Consider the following 18,987-nt stretch of genomic DNA (forward strand, 5'->3'; position numbering starts at 1 on the left):
TTTATAGAGATAATTAAATTAAAATAAGGTAGTTATGGTGGCCTCTAATTCGATCTGACTGGTGTCCTTATAAGAAGAAGGGATTAGGACACACAGAAAGAGGTACCAGGGGTATACACACAGAGGAAAGACCATGTGAAGACACAGCAAGAAGGAGGCTGTCTTAGTCCATTCAGGCTGCTATAAAAACACTATAAACTGGGTAATTTATAAACAACAGAAATTTATTTCTCAAAGTTCTAGAGGCTGTAAAGTCCAAGATCAAGGTGCTGGCAGATTCAGTGTCAGGTGAGGACCCACTTACTGGTTCATAGACAAGGACTTCTTGTTGTGTCCTCACATGGTGGAAAGGATGAGCTCCCTTGGGCCTCTTTTATAAGAGCACTTTGTGAGGGCTCCCTCCTCATGACCTAATCACCCCCCAAAGGCCCGCCTCCTAATACCGTCACCTTGGGGATTAGGTTTCAATGTATGAATTTTAGGAGAGATACAAACATTCAGTCTTCAGCAATGGCCATCTGCAAAGAAAGAACTGTCAGGAGAAACCAACCCTGTTGATACCTTGATTTCAAACTTCTGGCCTCTAGAACTGTGAGGATATAAATTTCTGTTGTGTAAGCCACTCAGTCTGTGGAATTTTGTCATGGCAGCCTGAGCAGACTAATACAACTGCCCTCGGAGCTGCGGAGACTCCCTTTGTCAGGCCTGGGCTTGGGAAAGTCAGGCTGAAATCATTCCACTCCACAGTCCTGTTCAAAGAGGGATGGGCTCCACCAAATATGCCAGGCACACCCACTGCCTGGGATGGGATGCCTGTGTCTAGACATGCCTGGAGGTCTGTTCTCTCATTGGATACTCACAGTGTTCTGGGAAGTCAGTGACGGAGGCCCAGTCGTCCATCATTTATGCCAAAAGGAGGTGAAGACAGGTCTGAGGGATTCCCCTCAGTGAGGCTGGGGAGACATCACTGGATGTGTTGTTGCTTCTTCCACTCCCCGACCTTTTCCATGTTGTTGATGTATGTGCCATATCATCATGGAGTTCTCCGAGGCTGGGATGCTGTCTTGGTTCTGTTTGTATGCCAGCCCCAGGCTCCATGAGCATCATCAGAGGCTGACACTTTTGAAGGGATTGTTACCAGGGAGTGGAATACAATGGCTAGTCAGCAGAACTCAGCCTCTCTCATTTACCAAACTGATTTCCATTGTCTTGCTTATGTTCACTTACAATATAAAGTTTATTTTTGTGACAACTGCTCGTTAGTTCATGAAAGCTTTTATTTTAGTAATTGAGCTTGTTGGGAAAGCTATTGTGCCAGGAATCCAGGAAAAGCTTTCTGTGAAATTGTCAGGCTGTGCAGGGGGCTGGGCCGCAAGGGATGGGGACCACCATCCTTCCCCTACCTGCCCTGGGGCTGCCTGCAGTGGCTCCCAGCCTCAGCAATCCCCTGCATAGTCCAGTGACTCCTCCCCTTTGGTAACTTTTCCCTTGGGGGGTGGAGCAGATTGGGGAAAAGCCTCAGCTGTTGTTTAAAGCAGCCTGGACAGTTAACGGGCAGCTCCAGCTGGTCTCCTGAAAGCAAAACTGAAATCCTACACCTTTTTCCTTATGATAAAATTGATTTTGGCATACACTTCTTGAGTTGCTCTGATTTTCAAAAAAGGATCCCTCTGGGAGGTCAAGGGGCACTTGGGCTGGCAAAGGAGTTGTGTCACACAGGTCTGGACCATGACAACGCCAGGGCCTGGGACAGTGGGAAGGTGCTTCTGAGAAGCCCTCACACAGTACCATCTTCCTCTCGGAGACAGTTTCTCAATGTGTGCAAGTCTGCCCTGGAAAACTCGAGGAATTCCTGGCCCACCCTGTTGGAGAGGGGATGGGAGAGATATCTGCCTTTGTCCTGGGTCTTTAGACCATCCAGAGATTTTGCTGGGGGCCACCATAAACCAAGCATGGAGCACATTTGATAACACTTGCCCCGAAGCCTCTTGCTTCACTTGCGTGTTTCATTTCAGGCCCTGCTCCTTCAGAACTCCAGCTTCTAACCCTCCTCGCTTTCCCAGTCTCATAGGGTGCTCTTGGACACAGCTCATGGTCATTATTTTGCACTTCCTACTCTTTGTTGCTTTAGGTAATGCCCAGCCAGGTTCAGCCCCAAAGGGACCCCTCTCCGCACTGGCTTGCTTTGTCATTGCTCCGTCATCGTCATTATCCAGGCTAATCAGGCCACTCCGCAGAGGGTGGTGGGGCAGAGTGCGTAAGCTTATGCCAAGGAGGGGCTAATGTGTTTATAAGTGGGGACACGATGGCAGTGAACTGGAAGAAATGCTACCACCACCCTCCAATCTCTCCTGAGGTGGGGAGACTGAGCTGCCTCCTCTTAAGGGGCCACCTGGGCCACAGAGCACCGGGAGGGGGACTGGAGTTCATTGAAGAAATATGGTGACAAGGAATTCAGCAAACACTCTGATGACCCAGGCTGGGTTGTCTAGGACACTGTGGAATGTCTAGAAGGTGAGTTGGAAGCACAGCACAGTGTGGAAACACGAGCAAAGAGCTGCTGATGGAGTCTTGCATTTAGGATGGAAGCAGAACACAGTAGGAGGTGAGGCCTGGTGAGGCCAAGTGCAAGTGTCAGGTGACACCTCAGGCCTGAAGAGGCAGAAGACTGATGGGTTGGTCTGCAATTGTCACCAGAGAGCTCTGGTGGAAAGTTATACTCAGCAGTGGTGTGAGAACCCTGGAGACTCTCTGAGGGTCAGCACTGGAGACATGAAGTGTAAGGTGAGACCACCCCCAAGATGGTTTGCGCTGGCGAGTGGGAGACCCTCGGTGCTGAGCACCCCTTGGGACACTCCTCTTTAATGGAGTGGTCTGCAGTGTGCATGGCCCAGTGACCCAAATGCAAGAGGCATTTCCCCCCTACACATCTATATAATAAAGGCCACTTCAGCCCAGAAACACAATATTCAACCTTTAGGTCATTTCACCCTTGGCCAAACAGAGGCTGGCAAATTTATCTCTGCAGTCGCTTTCCTAAGCAACTGCACTGGCAGTCTCTGAGGGGAGTGGTCTCCATCTGTTGTCTCTGTGTGTTTAAAAGGGAAATCGATGATGGGTGGACGGAGCTATCTCTTGTCCCTGGAGACACAGCCCAAGTACTCTCATTCCAGCATTTTGCTTTCAATTTCTTGCCTAGAGAAGTTCAAGACCTCTTTGGCTTTAGCTTGATTTTCTAAACTTATCTCTCACAATTTTTTAGTAATGAAAAGTTCCTTCTTCAAGCAATAGCTTAACGAGGCCACACTATAGGAATGAGAAAAAGCTCAGGATTTTATTAGCGTATATTTATTTTATAACTTCACATTTAAAACATTTTACTTTGTATACTGTCAGTAAATGACAACAATGAGGCCATTGTCACAAACAGAAAAACACATTAAATCGGTGTAATGGACAACAGTTGCATCACTTTGGCCAAACAATATTGAAAATATAATTTAGAAAGATAAACGATCACAAATGATACCTTTTTTTAAAAAAAAAAATGCTTTTCTTACAATCGCAGGGTATTCTCTGGTTAAACTGACCCACAATCAGAAAGAAGAAATTATTGTTTCAAAGTCCAATCTCTAACAATCATTGACTGCTGGAATACTTAGCACAAATATAAAAGACGAACAAGCGCTGAAATTTACGATAAGAGCTGACGTGGTGTTTAATGCAGTGGCATCACAACTTGACTGGAAGATTTCACATTTACTTGTGACTACACAACTGTCAATACAGAGGGCATGCATTGCGCAGACTGTAAGCATCATGAAAACCGTAAGAGCCTCAACGTAGCGAGAGCCTTCTCTGTTCCAGACATCACGCAAAGTGCTTAAAAGGCACCATGTCATTTGATCCTAATAACAACCCTGTACTCTCATCTTCTAATTTTTCAGATGATGAAACTGATGTTTAGAGAAGCTAAGCAACTTGTGTATAGTACGCAGAAATCTACCAAGGAGACTATACGTCAACTATGTTGGAGCTTTGCCTAACACATAACTGAATGGTGCTCATTTATGCTGTGCTAGCACACTTGACATGCACAGGCTGAATTTAAACACCCAGGAGGTGCTACAACTTTTTAAATCTATCAACAGTTAAGAGTAGTGTGGATACGTGCACAGATACCATAAGGGAAGCTTTATTCCAAGGTCTGCACAAAATGAGTCAATCTGGAAATAAAAGGAAACCTGTTGGTTGAATAGTAGCATGTTAACATTTGGTCATCAGCACATTTGAGTCTACCTGTTATTTATTAGAGATTTAAAGAGTTTAAAATACATTCTGAAGATGACAGTGATGAAAAATCTCTGCAGAACTGTGGAGCACAATTTGAAAGCCATTATGATGGTAGAGAGTGGATTAGTGTGCGTCAGAGTTCTGGGCTTCTGTCTAGACTCTACCACTTCTCAGCATTTGGGTGTTGAGACCACTTAACCCATCTGAGCTTCAGTTTCTTTTGCTTTATAAAGAGCAAAATTATACCACAATAGGATTGCTGTTGTGTATCTCACACTCATGAGATACGCAAGAAACACCTTGCACATAGTAGGCCTTCAATAAATGTGAGTCCTTTTTCTCTCCTCTCTGCCTTTTGCCACCACTAAAACCTTCCTCTCTAAGCAGGCTGGCCCGTTCACTAAATCCAAACTTGCCCCGCACATCCCCCCTCCCATGCGTGCTTGTCCTCTCATGTCCACCCTCTCTTTGGGGACCTCTTGAAAGCAGAGATTAGGCCAAGTCATCTGTGTCTTCAGGGCCTGACATAGCACTTAGCTCTGGAACCATCTATCTGACACCTATGGGGGGTGGAGTGGGGGGAGGAACACTTCCCAGGTAAGAGAAGAAAGAAACCTACAGGCAGAGATGGTCCTATTCACTGGGTGATGACACGTCTATGTGAGTTATGAACTTATTTACACAAAGGGTGAGTTACCCTTTCACCTGTCTAGGCCAACCGCTCATCTAGACTGGAACCTCCCTGAAGGCCTGGCCTATTCTGTAGGTTTATAGCTGCTTAACCGCAGATCGTAGCTGTGGTCTGTAACTCCTCCTACGGTGTCTCACAATGCTAGGTACTCAAGAGAAAATTTGCTGATTGGAGAAAGGAAAATACCTGTCAAGTTGAACAGCTTCATTTGTCAAACAGTTACAAAAGATATTTTTTTTTCCAATGTCAATTCTTTCTTCTATGGTATGGTAAACTTTGGCCTATTTGGGGGTACTTAAAGGAAACTGGAAGTATATAGTGTTTTAGATTCCTTTCAGGCTTACTTATGTTTGGAATTTAATCTTTTGTTTATTAATAATCTATCTAGGGTCTAAGAACTCCCAAGTATTTTTTTCTTAGGAAGAAAAATCAAGAACTGGCTAGAATGCCTTGATTTCAGTCTCATGTGTTAGAGAAAAATGTATTGAGAGGGTCTTAGCCTAGCAGAGTGAACGTCCCCCAGGCCGACGAGGTGGGGGTCCTACTCCCAGGTGGTCTTTAGTTGTCTCCTTCATTGTCCCAGCGGTCATAGCCAGCCTCTTCCTCAGGCTCTTCAATATTCTCATTCTCGAAGGAGGCCTCTTCCTCCTCCTCTTCCCGTATTACCTTCATTAACTCCAGGAAGCTGGGGGGCGGGCCCTGATCCTTCAGCTCCCTGAGCCGACACCACAGGATCTCGTTCAGGCTGGCCCCCGCCATGACCTGCTCCAAGCGCACCTGGTCGGCTATATTCCTAGGGATGGCCCGTTTCTCCACCGCCCTGCGGAGCAGGGTTTCTAACCGTAACACGTAGGCCGACACTTTCTCTCCTTCCTCTTGGTATGTCTTCAGATACCTCACCTGGGAGGTCCTGCGGCTCTCCAGGCTCCCGAACACTTGTTTAAATGCCTCCAGACACTCTTCCACGCTGATGGACGGGTTGTCTGCCTGCACTATGTGCATGAGGTCCAGGGCAGGGCCACGCAGGCTTTCCATCAGCCACCTTTTCTTTTCTGCCTCTGCTACCGGCCACTCTTTGACTATCTCAGTGGCCTGTTCCAACCAGATCTCAAAGGGCTCTTCCTCGGGGGCTGGCACCGCGCTCCCCGAGAACACTCGCAGCTTCCGGTATCGCATGGGTAGCAGGGGCTGAGGGGCGTGCGCTATTGCCTGCCCCACCAAATGGGCCAACAGCTCTGGTGACACGCAGGGCACCGTGGCTGGAGATACCCCCTCGTGCCCAAGGGCTCGGAACATACCAGAGACTGTCTGCCCCTCTTTTTCTAGAAAGAGGTTCAGTCTTTCAAGAAATTCGGTGTCCTGGTTAGGGGTCTTAAAGATCACTTTCCAGACACCCCCCTTCCCCTGAACCTCACTGGGGATCACTGAGACATCAGTGTCCTCCATAAGCTCTAGTAAAACTGCATTGGCATTCTCCTGCTTCCGGAATATCTTGCCAAGCAGTCGATACCTGCCCAGAGACTTTAACGTCTCCTGCAGGACCTCCTGGATCTCAGCCTCATCACAGTCCGCCGGTATCCCCATGACCATCAGCGACTTCTGCTCATCCACACTCATGATCTTGCACCAGTCCTCCAGCAGTGCCAGCGCCATTGTCCCAAGACCTCACTCACTCGAACTATAGGACCAGTCAGTTAGTGGTGCCGATATGCACGCAGGACCAAAAATGCCCTCGATGAGCTTCCAAGCCTATCACCCACCAGTGAATGAGTCCCAGGCTAGGTCACTCCAAGACAGTCTCAAGTTCTCTGGACCAGTGACCCTTGCCTTCCCAGTGGCAAGAACTCAGCACTTCCCAGTATGTCTTTAGACCTCACCCACGGTGGGTGGCTTGCGTCTCGGGTCTGCAGTCTGGTTGCTGCTGTCTGCCACTGATACTGGCAGCCACGTGCGCTCACCCTGCTCTGACTGTCCACCGAGGCACCTGGGACAGCTGCCTTCCGCACGATCTCCTGGTCTCCGATGCTTTGCCTCTCTTCAGTTGGTGGGAAGAAGCCTTCCACTCTGGCACCTGGAACTCTTGCAGAGAAGCCTCTGGGCAGGGCAGCTTGGGGCCCTAGTAAGACAACGTTCAGTTTTACCACACAGCCCCTCCTTCCCGGGAAGCATCAGAGCTGTAGTTTGGGATGGGACTGGAGACAGCCCCGGGGGTCCTGCCTCACACTGTGCTGTGTCTGTCCCCCTCTGTCAGGCCCCTTCTCTGCTTACTGTGACTTGTTTTCTCTTGGGGACCCCACTGAAATCTGGCTTCCCTGCCATGCGCTCATCAGACATGTTGATTAATGTCTGGGCCCCAGCTGTGGACAGGATTCTAGGTCTTTGCCATGTGAAAGATGAAATCAGGAGATGTGGCTAAATACCTGTTGAAGTGTTCTGGATGTTCCGTGAGAGTCAAGAAGCTTATTTATTCAGCTTCTAGCACAGGAAGATGTCACCCACCTCCACACAATGGCATGTCCACATCAGCTCCAGTCAAGCCAAGTGCCCTGTTATACATAAATAAATAGTAACATGTATTTATGTTTCACTTATTTGAAGATATGAGTCCTTCACAATTCCACTAAACAATATTAAACTATTTCACTTTGATTAAAAAATATAATTAAGAATCACTCAAACATTTAAAAATAATTTAATAGGGGTATATCAATTAGGAAAAAATATCTCAGGGCCAAATAAGTTAAATTTGCAATTATGAATTAATTCTCTTTTGCTATGCATAGGTCTGGTGAGGCTTTGCAAATGCACAACTAAGTGCTACTTTTGCTATGAATGGTAAGTTGCTAACACCTTTTTCCCAGCACTTGAACTTGAGTGGGTCATTGGAGAAAAAAGAAAAAGGGAGGAAACACACCTGTTAAGGAGCTGATTCTGGAGGGCCTGTGGGGATTGGGAAAACGTGAAAAGGGACGATCTGGTAATAGCTCCCAGTTACCTTTGTGGAGTGTGCTGGGGGCTACAACCATTTTCCCCTTGGCTGAAAATCCCCATCAATCCGAATGGGGTCCCTATGCCACAGATGCCAACCTGTAGGGATATTAGCAGCAGCTGCTGCTGTGGGCACATCTCTCGGGTCTTCTGGGAAGGTGCGGAAGGCTCCACGGGTGGCAGAGGGTCAGGAGGACAAAATGGTGCTTCCCCCCATGCCAGCAGCCCCAGGGATGGAGACTGCCCACTTCTGACTGTTCCCTTCCAAAATATGGAGGAGACCTTCCTTCCCATTGGAATATTTAGAGGAAACATGGGATGTATAAAGGCATTGAATGCCCAGGAAGAAACATGTCTAAGGTCTACATAATAACTGTCATGCTAAAATTAGGCTACTTTTAGATGGCTTTTCCTCCCAAAGGCAATCCCTACCTGCCATGAGACCTTCAAATAATAAGATGGCAAGTGAGATGCCCTTGATATATAATAGGGCCTCGGGTGGAAATATTTGGATATGGCAAAAAAAAAAGTAAGAATGCTATATTTTCTCATATAAAGGAGGCCACAGCACAAGCTGGAAAAGGAGCCAGACTTTGAGGTGTAAGACCCCCACTGGAATTGTTGGGTCACTTAACTATGAGGAATACGACCTTAGGCAATGCACCCCAATCTCTCTACATCTCAGTTTCCTAACCCTGAAGGCCCTGAGGATAAAGCACTCATCTCACAGGGCTGCCGCGGGTAGGAAACGATGGAATTCATGTGGAAGCGCTTTATTCAAACGCGACGCACATCTGATGCTAAGTCCAAAAAGCCCACCTGGGATCCTCTCAACACCTGCACGCGTATATCCATCTTTCTTCTCCCCTTCTTAGCCGGAGATCCTTTTCTCAGATTTCAACCTGTAACTGCTTGTCCTCCAAATTTAACTCTATTCACCAAAGTAGCCCTCACAATTGGGAGGGGGTGGTATCCGCATTTAATCCGTCCTGGGGCAAGGGCTGACAATGGGACCAAACCCTTGGTCGCACTGCCCTGCGCCATGGCCCTGCGCTAAACTGCCTCTCTTAGCCCAAACCCACCCTGGTTACTGAGCATGCCCAGACCGCCCTCCCGAGCCGCCAAAGGATGGGCATCATTTCTGCGGGATTTTGCCACCGTGTAAAGAGAGGCGGGGCTCTAACCCACCCGAGGCAGGGAATGCTACGAGCTAAGGACAAGGAGATGGAAATAGGCAATGAAGGACCCTCAGAGATCGCGTTACCTACGCAAATCAAAATGCCCCTAGACACTCGCTAGCTAACCCGGTGGCCATGGCTGAACTACCTGCACGTATACATCAAGTTCCCACACACCTTTCCCCTGCTTGGTCCCACACAATTCATGGTGCTCCCAGCCGGCACCCTACCTCCTACCTCCTACCCCCTGCCCAGTGCGCTCCCGCACTTGCGTCCCAGGCCCGCGGCATCCGGCAACCTGGGAAACCTCACGGCTGTGGCGCAGTGCGCAACACAGGCGGGGTGGGGACGAGACGGGGTGCCCAGGGCTTGGGGAAACGCTGGCGATTTTGGGAGTGGGCTTCAATCTCTTTCTCCTCCCCACCTTTTTGTTTTTGTGTGGGTGTATGGGGAAGATACTAAATCATGACGCTCTCCTGGCCTGTTCTGGGCGCAGTGGCGCAGATACTGCATATGGCGCCCTCGGGCAATAGAGCGGGTCTGCACCCTCTATAAGTCATCGCGTAGGGCTGGGATTTGCTACGCCCCTCTGCATTTCTTCCCGCCATGTTGTGCGACCCCCGCTGCCGCCATCGCCACCACCGTGGGTGCACTAAGCAAGAACCTCCTAGTTTCAGTCTCTGCTCCCCGAAGCCCACCAAGGCGCGTGGGTAAACTGAAGCTTTGGTGTCCCGCGCCTTGGCTGGCCCCCTTCTGTCCGCGCTACCTGCATCACCCCTTGCGCAGCCCCAGGGCCGTCCCCCTTCCCAGCCCCCGATTGTCCTGGCGACTGCCAGTTTGTGCCCTTTTCCCCTGCATCTGCTCTTATCAGGGTAAGGGGGCGGGAGCCCCATGCACCGTGTGCACTCGCCCCCGGCCCACGTCCGCAATGCGGTGGGGGAAAGGCGCCCGGGCAGGGCAGGTAGGGGAGAGGGGCGCGGGGGCCAGGGGCTGAGCCCCCGAGTCCTCGCTCCCGCCACCCCACCCCGTACTCACCCTGGCGCCGAGAGCGGTCAGCGGGACCTCCGCTCCGCATCCATTAGCCGGTGGTCTGGCCGCTTCACTTCCGGAGCGCGGGGCTCGGGGTGGCGCCACCCTCCCCTCCTCCCCGCTCTCCTCCCCTCCCCTCCGCACCGCTCCCCTCGCCTCCCGCTCCCCCCTCCCGTCGGCTCCCCGGCGTCGCGCCCCGCCCCCGCCCCGCCCGCGCCGCCCCCTCCCCGCGCTGCCGGGAACTGGCAGTCTCTCGGCTCCGCTGCCGCAGCGGCCGCCCTCCCAGACCCAACTTTGCCGCTCGCCCGAGCTCGCGCGGTGGCCGCGGGGGGCGTGGGCAGGGAGGGGAGAAAGCGGGGTCAGGGGGAGGGACCGGGAGGGTGGGTCGCCGGCTCGCCAGCCCTCCTTCCTTTCTGTACACCTTGCGGTAGGCAGAGCGCGGCAGCCGCGGCAGCAGCTAGGGGTCTGTGCACACAGAGAGGGATCTAGACGGACGGACGGACGGAGACGACCCTCCCCGAGCCCCGCGCCATGGCCGAGAGAAAGCAATCCGGGAAGGCGGCAGAGGACGAAGAGGTCCCTGCCTTTTTTAAGAACCTGGGCTCGGGCAGCCCCAAGCCCCGGCAGAAATTCTGTGGCATGTTCTGCCCGGTGGAAGGGTCCTCGGAGAACAAGACCATCGACTTCGATTCGCTGTCGGTGGGCCGGGGCTCGGGGCAGGTGGTGGCTCAGCAGCGGGACGTGGCCCACTTGGGCCCAGACCCGCAGCCGCCGTACTCCCGGCAGGGCCGTCGTGCCAGCGGGGAGCCATCTGTTGAATCGGCCCGGAAGGTGGAGATCCGGCGGGCCTCCGGCAAGGAAGCCCTGCAGAACATCTACGACCAGGTTGGTATGGGGGTGGGGGGTGGAGACGAAGGACCGGGCGCGGGGATCGCCCCTCCCTCGCCCCCTTACCCCAGCGCTCCCGCCTTCTTGCCCCGCCTTGAATGTCGCCTCCCGCATCTGTACGCGCACCGCGCCCTGCCCGCCCCTTCCCCGCGCAGGGTGCGGCGAGGCTCGGGCTCGGCGGTGGGCGGCCGTGCGCCCACAAAGGCGGCCCGCGGCTCCCCGAGCCTGGGAGGTGGGGGGTGGGCGGAAAGGACGGGCCGATCCCCGGCTGGGGGTGGGGGTCGCCTGGGAAGGGGTGGGCCGCGGTTCCATTCTTCTTAAATCCTCCCGGGCGGCTTCCGATTGCAGCTGTGGCTGGGTGCCCCACCCTTTTTTGATGCAGCTCCGAGCGTGCAGGGGAGGGTCTGCGGGAAGGCCCGCGGGCTCCCCGGGGGTCGGGAGGGGCGGGGGTTCCGATGGCCGCTGCCCGCCGCACCTCCTCGGGCGCCTTCTGTGCGCACATCCCGAGCTCCGAGGCCAGCACCACGGTCAGCGCCTCTCCGGACCGCCTCGGAGGATCTCGCCACCCTTGACTCCTGTTCGCAGCTTGAGAAGAGCGAGGGAGGCCGTGGAGTCACCCGAGGAAACCAGGACGCTCCTAAATAGCCCATGTGGAGAACAAAGTTCCGCTAAGTGTCTCGGCGAGGGCTCCCCAGAGCGCTCCCCCTGCCGCTTTGTGGGAGACGCTTTGGGAACGGGGATTGTGTTCAAAGGGTAAAAGGAACAAGGGGGGAAAAGCCCCTCACATTTAATCAAAGAAGATTAACCCCCCTATACTGTGTTAACGGGGAAACAAAGAAGGCCCATGTGCTTAACCTTAATTTTAGAAAATGTTTGTCACCGTCTGGGAAATAGGAGCAGTGGGCGTTGTAAGTGCAGGCGTCCTCTCACTCCACGATTTTTTCCTTATTTGGGTGACCCTTATCCTGGTGCAATTTTTTTCACATCCTTAATTTCTCTATTGATAATTTTACAGTTCTAAATATTTTAACACTTGTTTGTGGTTTCTCTCTCCCACCCATTGGTGAAGATGAAAAATCCATCAATGAATGATTATTTATTGAATAAGTTCAAGAGGTTACTTCGTTTCAAAGGGCTTCCAGAGTGGTGGGAGTGGTCTGTACATATTCACTGAGGGCTCTGGGAAGCATTTATTCGACATTCAGGTTGTGTGCTTGCATTGATAGCATTAGAGAACAATTAAGAGTTGGTGATAACAGCGGGGGCATGATGTGACTTTTTTGACGTAGTATGCATCGCAGGGCAGTTTTGCAGCTTTTGACGTTCATAGGACCAACTGAGAAAAATAAAACCATTTGCTGTCATTTTCAAAAGGTGAGACAACTAAGTACTTAATTGATACCCACCCTCCCAGCCCTGTCCTCTAATTTATTCCTGTAGGGGAGTGTCTCATATCTATATTTCACTAGGATTTAACAAGAACAACCTCAATCCAAAAAATTAGCTTTGTTCCAAGTGATCGGACAATTGAAGTGAAAGTTTCTAATGATGTAACTTATACTGAAAGCTGGGTGTGAAATGCTTCCCTACGTGAATACCTTGGGTGAGGGCCAAGATCGTTTAGCATCATGGTTGAGTGAGTAGCTTCATGTATGGCAAGTTGTGCTGGTAATTCTAATGTCTTAGAGGGAGCAGAAAAACAACTGGGGAATAAAAAAGAAATGGTGTAAACAATGGCAGATCAGGGATAAGGGTTGATAATGGCCATCCTATCATGATGGCAGTGAATTAAAACTCACGTTTGAAAGATGTAATTTCACTGGGTTAAATAACACATCTCTGTTCTTGTCCATTTAGAAGCCTTAGATGTTTGATCATTGGAGCTACTTGTTTGAACACTCCCTGAATTTAATAGAAATTTTAAATTGTAAACCTAGGGCACATAGAGGAGGAGATTTAAAGAAAAAAATACCCAACCAAACTCCACAAAACAAGACAGTTTCAGCCTCTGCAATCCACATAGCCTCAGTTGCTTAGTAGTTCTGGTTTGGCCTTTCTGCAGTGCCCCCTGAATTTTCACATTTAATCTGGGCTTATCACATAAGGGCTGTTCTGTGACATTTTGTCATTTCTGACTAAGAGCATTTGCTTGGATTGGTGCTTGCAATGTTTGAATATTTCATGTCTATACAGGAGGGAAAAGGTATTGGGTGTACATGTGTGTATAACAATGGTGATTTCCAAAAGCGCAGTGGGGGCCACCACTTTGACTGAATTGAGAAGTCACTGCTTAGTTTTCAGCTAATGAGCCGGGTGACTGCCAGCAGCTCTGTGCATTCCTATCAGAAGCCCTGGCATAGAGAGGTGGGGGAGAAGAGAGCGAGGGAGTCCCGGGACCCCTGACTCATACCCTCCCTTCTCCCTGGCATCTGCATTTACAAGTGTTATTAATATATGGCCAGGAGTGGCTTTGCTCACCTGTTGTGCTGGGAATCCTGCTGTTCCTCTAGCAAGGTTTTGGGAAGGGAGGGAACAGGCTTCCTTAGCCCAGATGCCACATGGCCCATGGGAAATGAGGGAGATGAGTGCATGCATTTGCACTGGCTGAATGACACGTGCTGCAGAGTGTGAGCAGGTCAGCACCAGAAAGCTGGGTGTGGCTTGACCTGGGATGTCATGTTTTGGGGAACAGAAAGAGCCAGTATAGTGGATGTGAATGAGGAAAGCTTCTATCACACTCCTCTCTTTTCCCTACAAGTCCGCTTTGGGCTGCAGTGAGGTTCCGTTCATGACTACCTGTGAAGGACTCTGAGCCTCCTGGAACAGAGAGCAGAGGGGCAATTCTGTTGGCCTAATTCTTCCTCTCCAGTGCCCCTGGGTCCCACAGCCTTCTCCATGCCACCCCAGACAAGGGTTAGCCAGAACCAGCAGCGCAGCCAGGGATACTGGATGGTGAACATTCCTTCCAAAGGGCTTCCAGGCCCTTTTCCCAGCAGCAAAACACCCTGCACAGGCTAGAGTGATTCTCCTCTTCTCCAGGGCAGGTGCCAGCGAGTGCACGATGCAGAGTGCTGCTGAACTGATGACATCACTGAGTCTGCGAAATGCCTTCTGATGTTCCCTTCCGTCTGTGTCCCCATCCCCGCTCCCCAAGTTGAGTGTCTTCCAGCCCTGGGTGCCCAGTGCTCTGCTGCCCCCTTACTGTCCAACACCGCCCCCGCCATCCCCACAGGATGGCCCTTCTAGATCTCTCTTCCTCCAAAGGGCAACAGGCTCTAAAATCACTCTTCCCCTCTTTGACCTCCCTTCTCCCATTCAGGATCCCTTCCTTGTGTTAATCTTAGTTATAGAGGAATCCCGGTGATTAAAGTTATCTACCCCTCTGTGAATGACTGATACCCAAGTTGTCCCTGGAGATGCCCATTTGATAATAGACTAGCCCATTAAACGAAACCAAATGAATGTCTAGTTAGTGGGATGTGTGGTGGCGATTTGGCTGGGAGCCTAGAACCAGGCTTTACAGGTTGATACCTTTGATACTTTAGAGGTCATATTGGTTCAAAAGAGGAAATACAAATATGATCATTTGTGTGTTCAGGATCCCAAAACACCTAAGATCCACCTGGGATGAGATGAGCTTCCCCAGCCTGGGGCCTTAGGCCCGAGTAGAGGAATACTCTCACCAGCTAAACAGCTTTTATCATCTTTCCCCACGCAGCTTAAGGGTGGAGAGGAGAATTGCTGTCATTGAACCACCAGTGACAACATCTGGCTAGGACCTTTGCATAGTTGCATATGTAATGTTGCATAGTTCACAGACTCATAGTTCTGTGCCATGGGAATTGGGGCTGGGCTGGGCAATTTTTCCAGTCCTGGTAAAGATAGGCCAGTCATTCTTCCGGGGTCATTTGGTGTAAGGGTCCCTCTCTACTTTCTTAAGAAAGAAGGGAAAGTCAGAATTGATGGTGGATTCAAATGTATACTACTATTAAATGTCAGAGCTCGAAGAGACCTAGTGATTGTTTCATTGCCTTACTCTACAAGTGAACAAAGCCATGCCCAGAACACTACTTTGTCCCTTGGAATCCAGGTGACTGTCCTAGGCCTGGGACAGACGTCTCTTGCTCTCAGTCCATTGCCACTGCAGTCCTGTACCAGGAAAGCCCACTTATTTATGTAGCATTTATATAGCTCTAGAATGTGCTTTTACGTTCTAGATAATACATTTGAGAATGTTTAGAATATATGATTTTAAAACCTTGCCCCAATGCCCTCTGATATAGGCATTGTTTGTTTTCTGTAAATAAGGAAACTGAGATTTAGTGATATTTATTGACCTAATTCCTAGGGTCTTGCTATTTAATAAGTGTGTGAACTAGGATTTGAACCAAGATTTCCTAATCCAGTCCCATATTTCTTCCGACAAAGAATTCCATCCTCTCAGTTCTACTGCCAGAGATATGTAGTAAACAAAAAGGTATAATTTAGTTTTGCTGGTGAAATATTTTATATCCCATTAAACTGCCTATTTTCTATGGGTTAAGCTGTGTGATAAAATGCTTTGTATGCACTATCTTATTAATCCTAAAATGACTCAATAAAGTAAGGTGCTACTGTTGTCCTTATTTTGCAAAAGAAACATCTGAAAGTAAAAGAAACTTGTACAGCAACTTGCTAATGAAAAGCCAGAAGGAGGATTTGAACCCAAGACTTGTGACTAGAAAGCCTCTTAATCATTGTATCACTTTGTATATTAGTTTTTTTCTCATTTTATCTCATTTTTTGCAAGAACTAGCTCTTGCAAAAAAAGTTCAGAGTGCCTGCTTTGTTTTTTGTTTTTTTGCAATGTATTCTTTGAAGCCATTTGTATATAAAATGGATTCCTGATTTGTCTTTGTGCCTGTGCCCTAAACTGCTGATGTTCTATCCATTTTTTTTAAAAACACAAAAAATGTCTTCAAATATTACTGGGACACAAGCCAACTCTGACAGTATGAATGACATGCTTTTCTAAGATTAGAGCAATGCGATGACAATATGATTTTTCTACTTGATATAAATCATTGTCTTAGTCAGTCAAGCTGTTACAACAAATTAACATAGATGGGGTGGCTTAAACAACAAACATTTATCTCTCACCGTTCTGGAGGCTGGGAAGTCCAAGATCAAGATGTTGGCAGATCCAGTGCCTGGGGAGGGCCCACTCTCTGGTTTCCACATGGCCATCTTCTTGCTGTGTTCTCACATGGTGGAAGGGGTGAGGGAGCTCGCTGGGGTCTCTTTTATAAGGGCATGAATCCCATTCATGAGGGCTTTACCCTCTTGACCTAATCACTTCTTAAAGGCCCCACCTCCTAATACCATCCCATTGGGGGGTTAGGGTTTCCACATACGAATTTTGGAGGGGAGGATACAAGTCCATAACAACAATGAACTACAAGCAAATAAAACTATTTAACGAGGGAGTCAATAATACAAGCATTGGCAGGTGGAGCTGATGGACTTCAGTTGAGTTGGTTGCAGCCCCTGGTAAATCCTAGTAGCAGAGGCCAAAAGCTGTACACAGAAACAGTGTTGGGTGCAAGTGTTTGGTCTTGAAAGTGGTTTGGCTTTGTTTTTGAGCATATAGAAACAGCTTGCGTGGGCTGTGATTCCGAGGGAGCTCTGCAGGAAGGACTGAGTGGGGAGTTGGGAAGCCCAGCTCTGTCATTCACTAGCTGTGTGACACGCACAGTCACCTGACCACGGCTGTCATCTGGCCGGCCTAGGAATCTGTAAGGCTCCTTCTACCCATTTCCACTGGAGACTCTGGAAGAAAACTATCCTGTGCCTGGCTGTTCTTCTTCTTTTCTCTTTAATTGAGGCAACATTCCCATAACAACAATTTTCATTTTGACCGTTTTGGAGTGTCCAATTCAATGGCTTTTAGTACATTTGCAATGTTGTGTCACCATCACCACTGTCCGATCCCATCACCCCCAAAAGAAACCTTGTATCCATTAAGTAGTCACTTCTCATGACTCCCTACCCCCTGCCCCTGGCAACCACGAATCACCTTTTGATATCCGTGGATCTGCCTATTCTAGACATTTCATATACATGGAAGCATATATGTGGCCTTTTGTTTCTGGTTTCCTTCACTTAGCGTAATGTTGACATGGTTCATCCACCTTGTAGCAGGTATCAGCGCTTCCTTTTTTTTAATGGTCAAATCATAGTCCATTGTTTTGTGTATATCACACTCATCAGTTTTTCTATTCTTCGGTTGACAGACATTTGGCTTGTTTCCACCTTTTGGCTATTATGAGTAACACTGCTGTTAACATTCTTTTTACGAGTTTTTGTTTAAACATATGCTTTTCCTTTTCTTGACTAGTAGAATTGGTGGGTCATATGATAATTCTATGTTTAGCTTTTTGAGGAACTGCCAAGCTCTTTTCCACAGTGGCTGCACCATTTTACGTTCCCACCAGCAATGTTTGAGGGTTCCAGTTTCTGCACATCCTCCTCAACCCTTGTAATTCTCCTGGTTTTGATTATAGCCATCTGAGCAGGTGTGAACTGGTATCTTATTGTGGTTTTAATTTGCACCCCTAACAACTAATGATGTTGATCCTCATCTTTTCATGTGCTTGTTTGGCCATTTGTGTACCTTCTTTGGAGAGATGTGCATCCAAATCTTTGCCCCACTTTTTTTAAAGCTGGTTATTTGTCTTGTTGAGTTGTATGAGTTCCTTATGTATTCTGAATACTAGTCCTTTATCAGATGTATGGTTTGTAAATATTTCCTCCCATTCTGTGGATGGTCTTTTCACTTTCTTGATAGTGTCCTTTGGTGCACAAAAGTTTTTTGACTTTGATGAAGCCCAATTTATCTATCTTCCCTTCTGTTGCTTGTGGTTTCGGTGTTACATTGTCGCTGGCTGTTCTTAAAACTGCTGAATCAACTGGAATCTAGCAAGGGAGTTCCGGGAACTCATTTCCTAGAATCATATTCATATAACTAAGTCCTTGGGGAGCTTTAAAATTCATTTAGAATGGCATTTGCATTTTGTGCACTGAATAAACCTGGCCATTCTGTCTCATGATCCTGTTCATATAAAGAAAATTCTTTCTTTATGTATGTGCATATATATATGCACACAGACATATGTGTCTATATATTTTAATAAAATTAAAAATTTGCTTTTCAAACCAGTGATTTGAGAGTCACAGGGATGAGGGAGGCAGCAGCCAACAAGCTGAATTAATTAATTCATTAACCAATTAAATTAATTAATTAAATTAATTAATTTGACAGCGTCTCACTCCGTCGCCCCTGGTGGAGTGCAGTGTCTTCATCATAGCTCACAGCAACCTCAGACTCCTGGGCTAGGATTACAGGTGTGAGCCACCACACCCGGCCAACAAGCTGAATTGAAAGCAAATAAATTTGGGAAACTAATTGAATTCAATCAAATTTTTTTTATTGTGATAAAATACACATAACAAAATTTACTATCCTAAGAATTTTAAGGGTACAGTTTAGTGGTGTTAAGTATATTTACAGTGTTGTGCTACCAATCTCCAGAACGCTTTTTATCTTACAGAACTGAAACTCTGTATCCATTAAATAACCACGCCCCATTCTCCTCTCCTGAGCCTCCGCAACCACCATTCTACTTTCTGTCTGAATGAATTTGACTACTTTGGGTACCTCTTATAAGTGGAATCATGCAGTGTGTGTCTTTTTTTTGACTAGTTTATTTCTCTTAGCATAATGTCCTCAAGTACATTCATGTTGTAGCCTGAGTCAGAATTTCCTTTTCCAGGCTGAATGATATTGCATTGTATTTATAGACCACATTTTGTTTATTCATTCATCCATTCATATATACTTCCACCTTTTGGCTATTGTGAATAATGCTGCTATGAATCTGG

The 18,987-nt window shown here is 48.4% G+C and overlaps 1 protein-coding gene across 1 annotated transcript; it reads right to left on the bottom strand.

Annotated features, from left to right (window-relative positions):
- Positions 1-5,513: 5,513 nt before the first annotated feature.
- On the bottom strand, positions 5,514-6,865 carry PNMA2 (PNMA family member 2). Its single transcript, XM_045535802.1, has one exon. It carries the CDS (start codon positions 6,635-6,637, stop codon positions 5,543-5,545), a length of 1,095 nt encoding a protein of 364 aa, XP_045391758.1. The 5' UTR covers positions 6,638-6,865; the 3' UTR covers positions 5,514-5,542.
- Between the last annotated feature and the right edge of the window lie 12,122 nt (positions 6,866-18,987).

The sequence above is a fragment of the Lemur catta genome, chromosome 22 (genome assembly GCF_020740605.2).
Source record: "Lemur catta isolate mLemCat1 chromosome 22, mLemCat1.pri, whole genome shotgun sequence".
In the NCBI taxonomy this organism is placed as follows: domain Eukaryota; kingdom Metazoa; phylum Chordata; class Mammalia; order Primates; family Lemuridae; genus Lemur; species Lemur catta.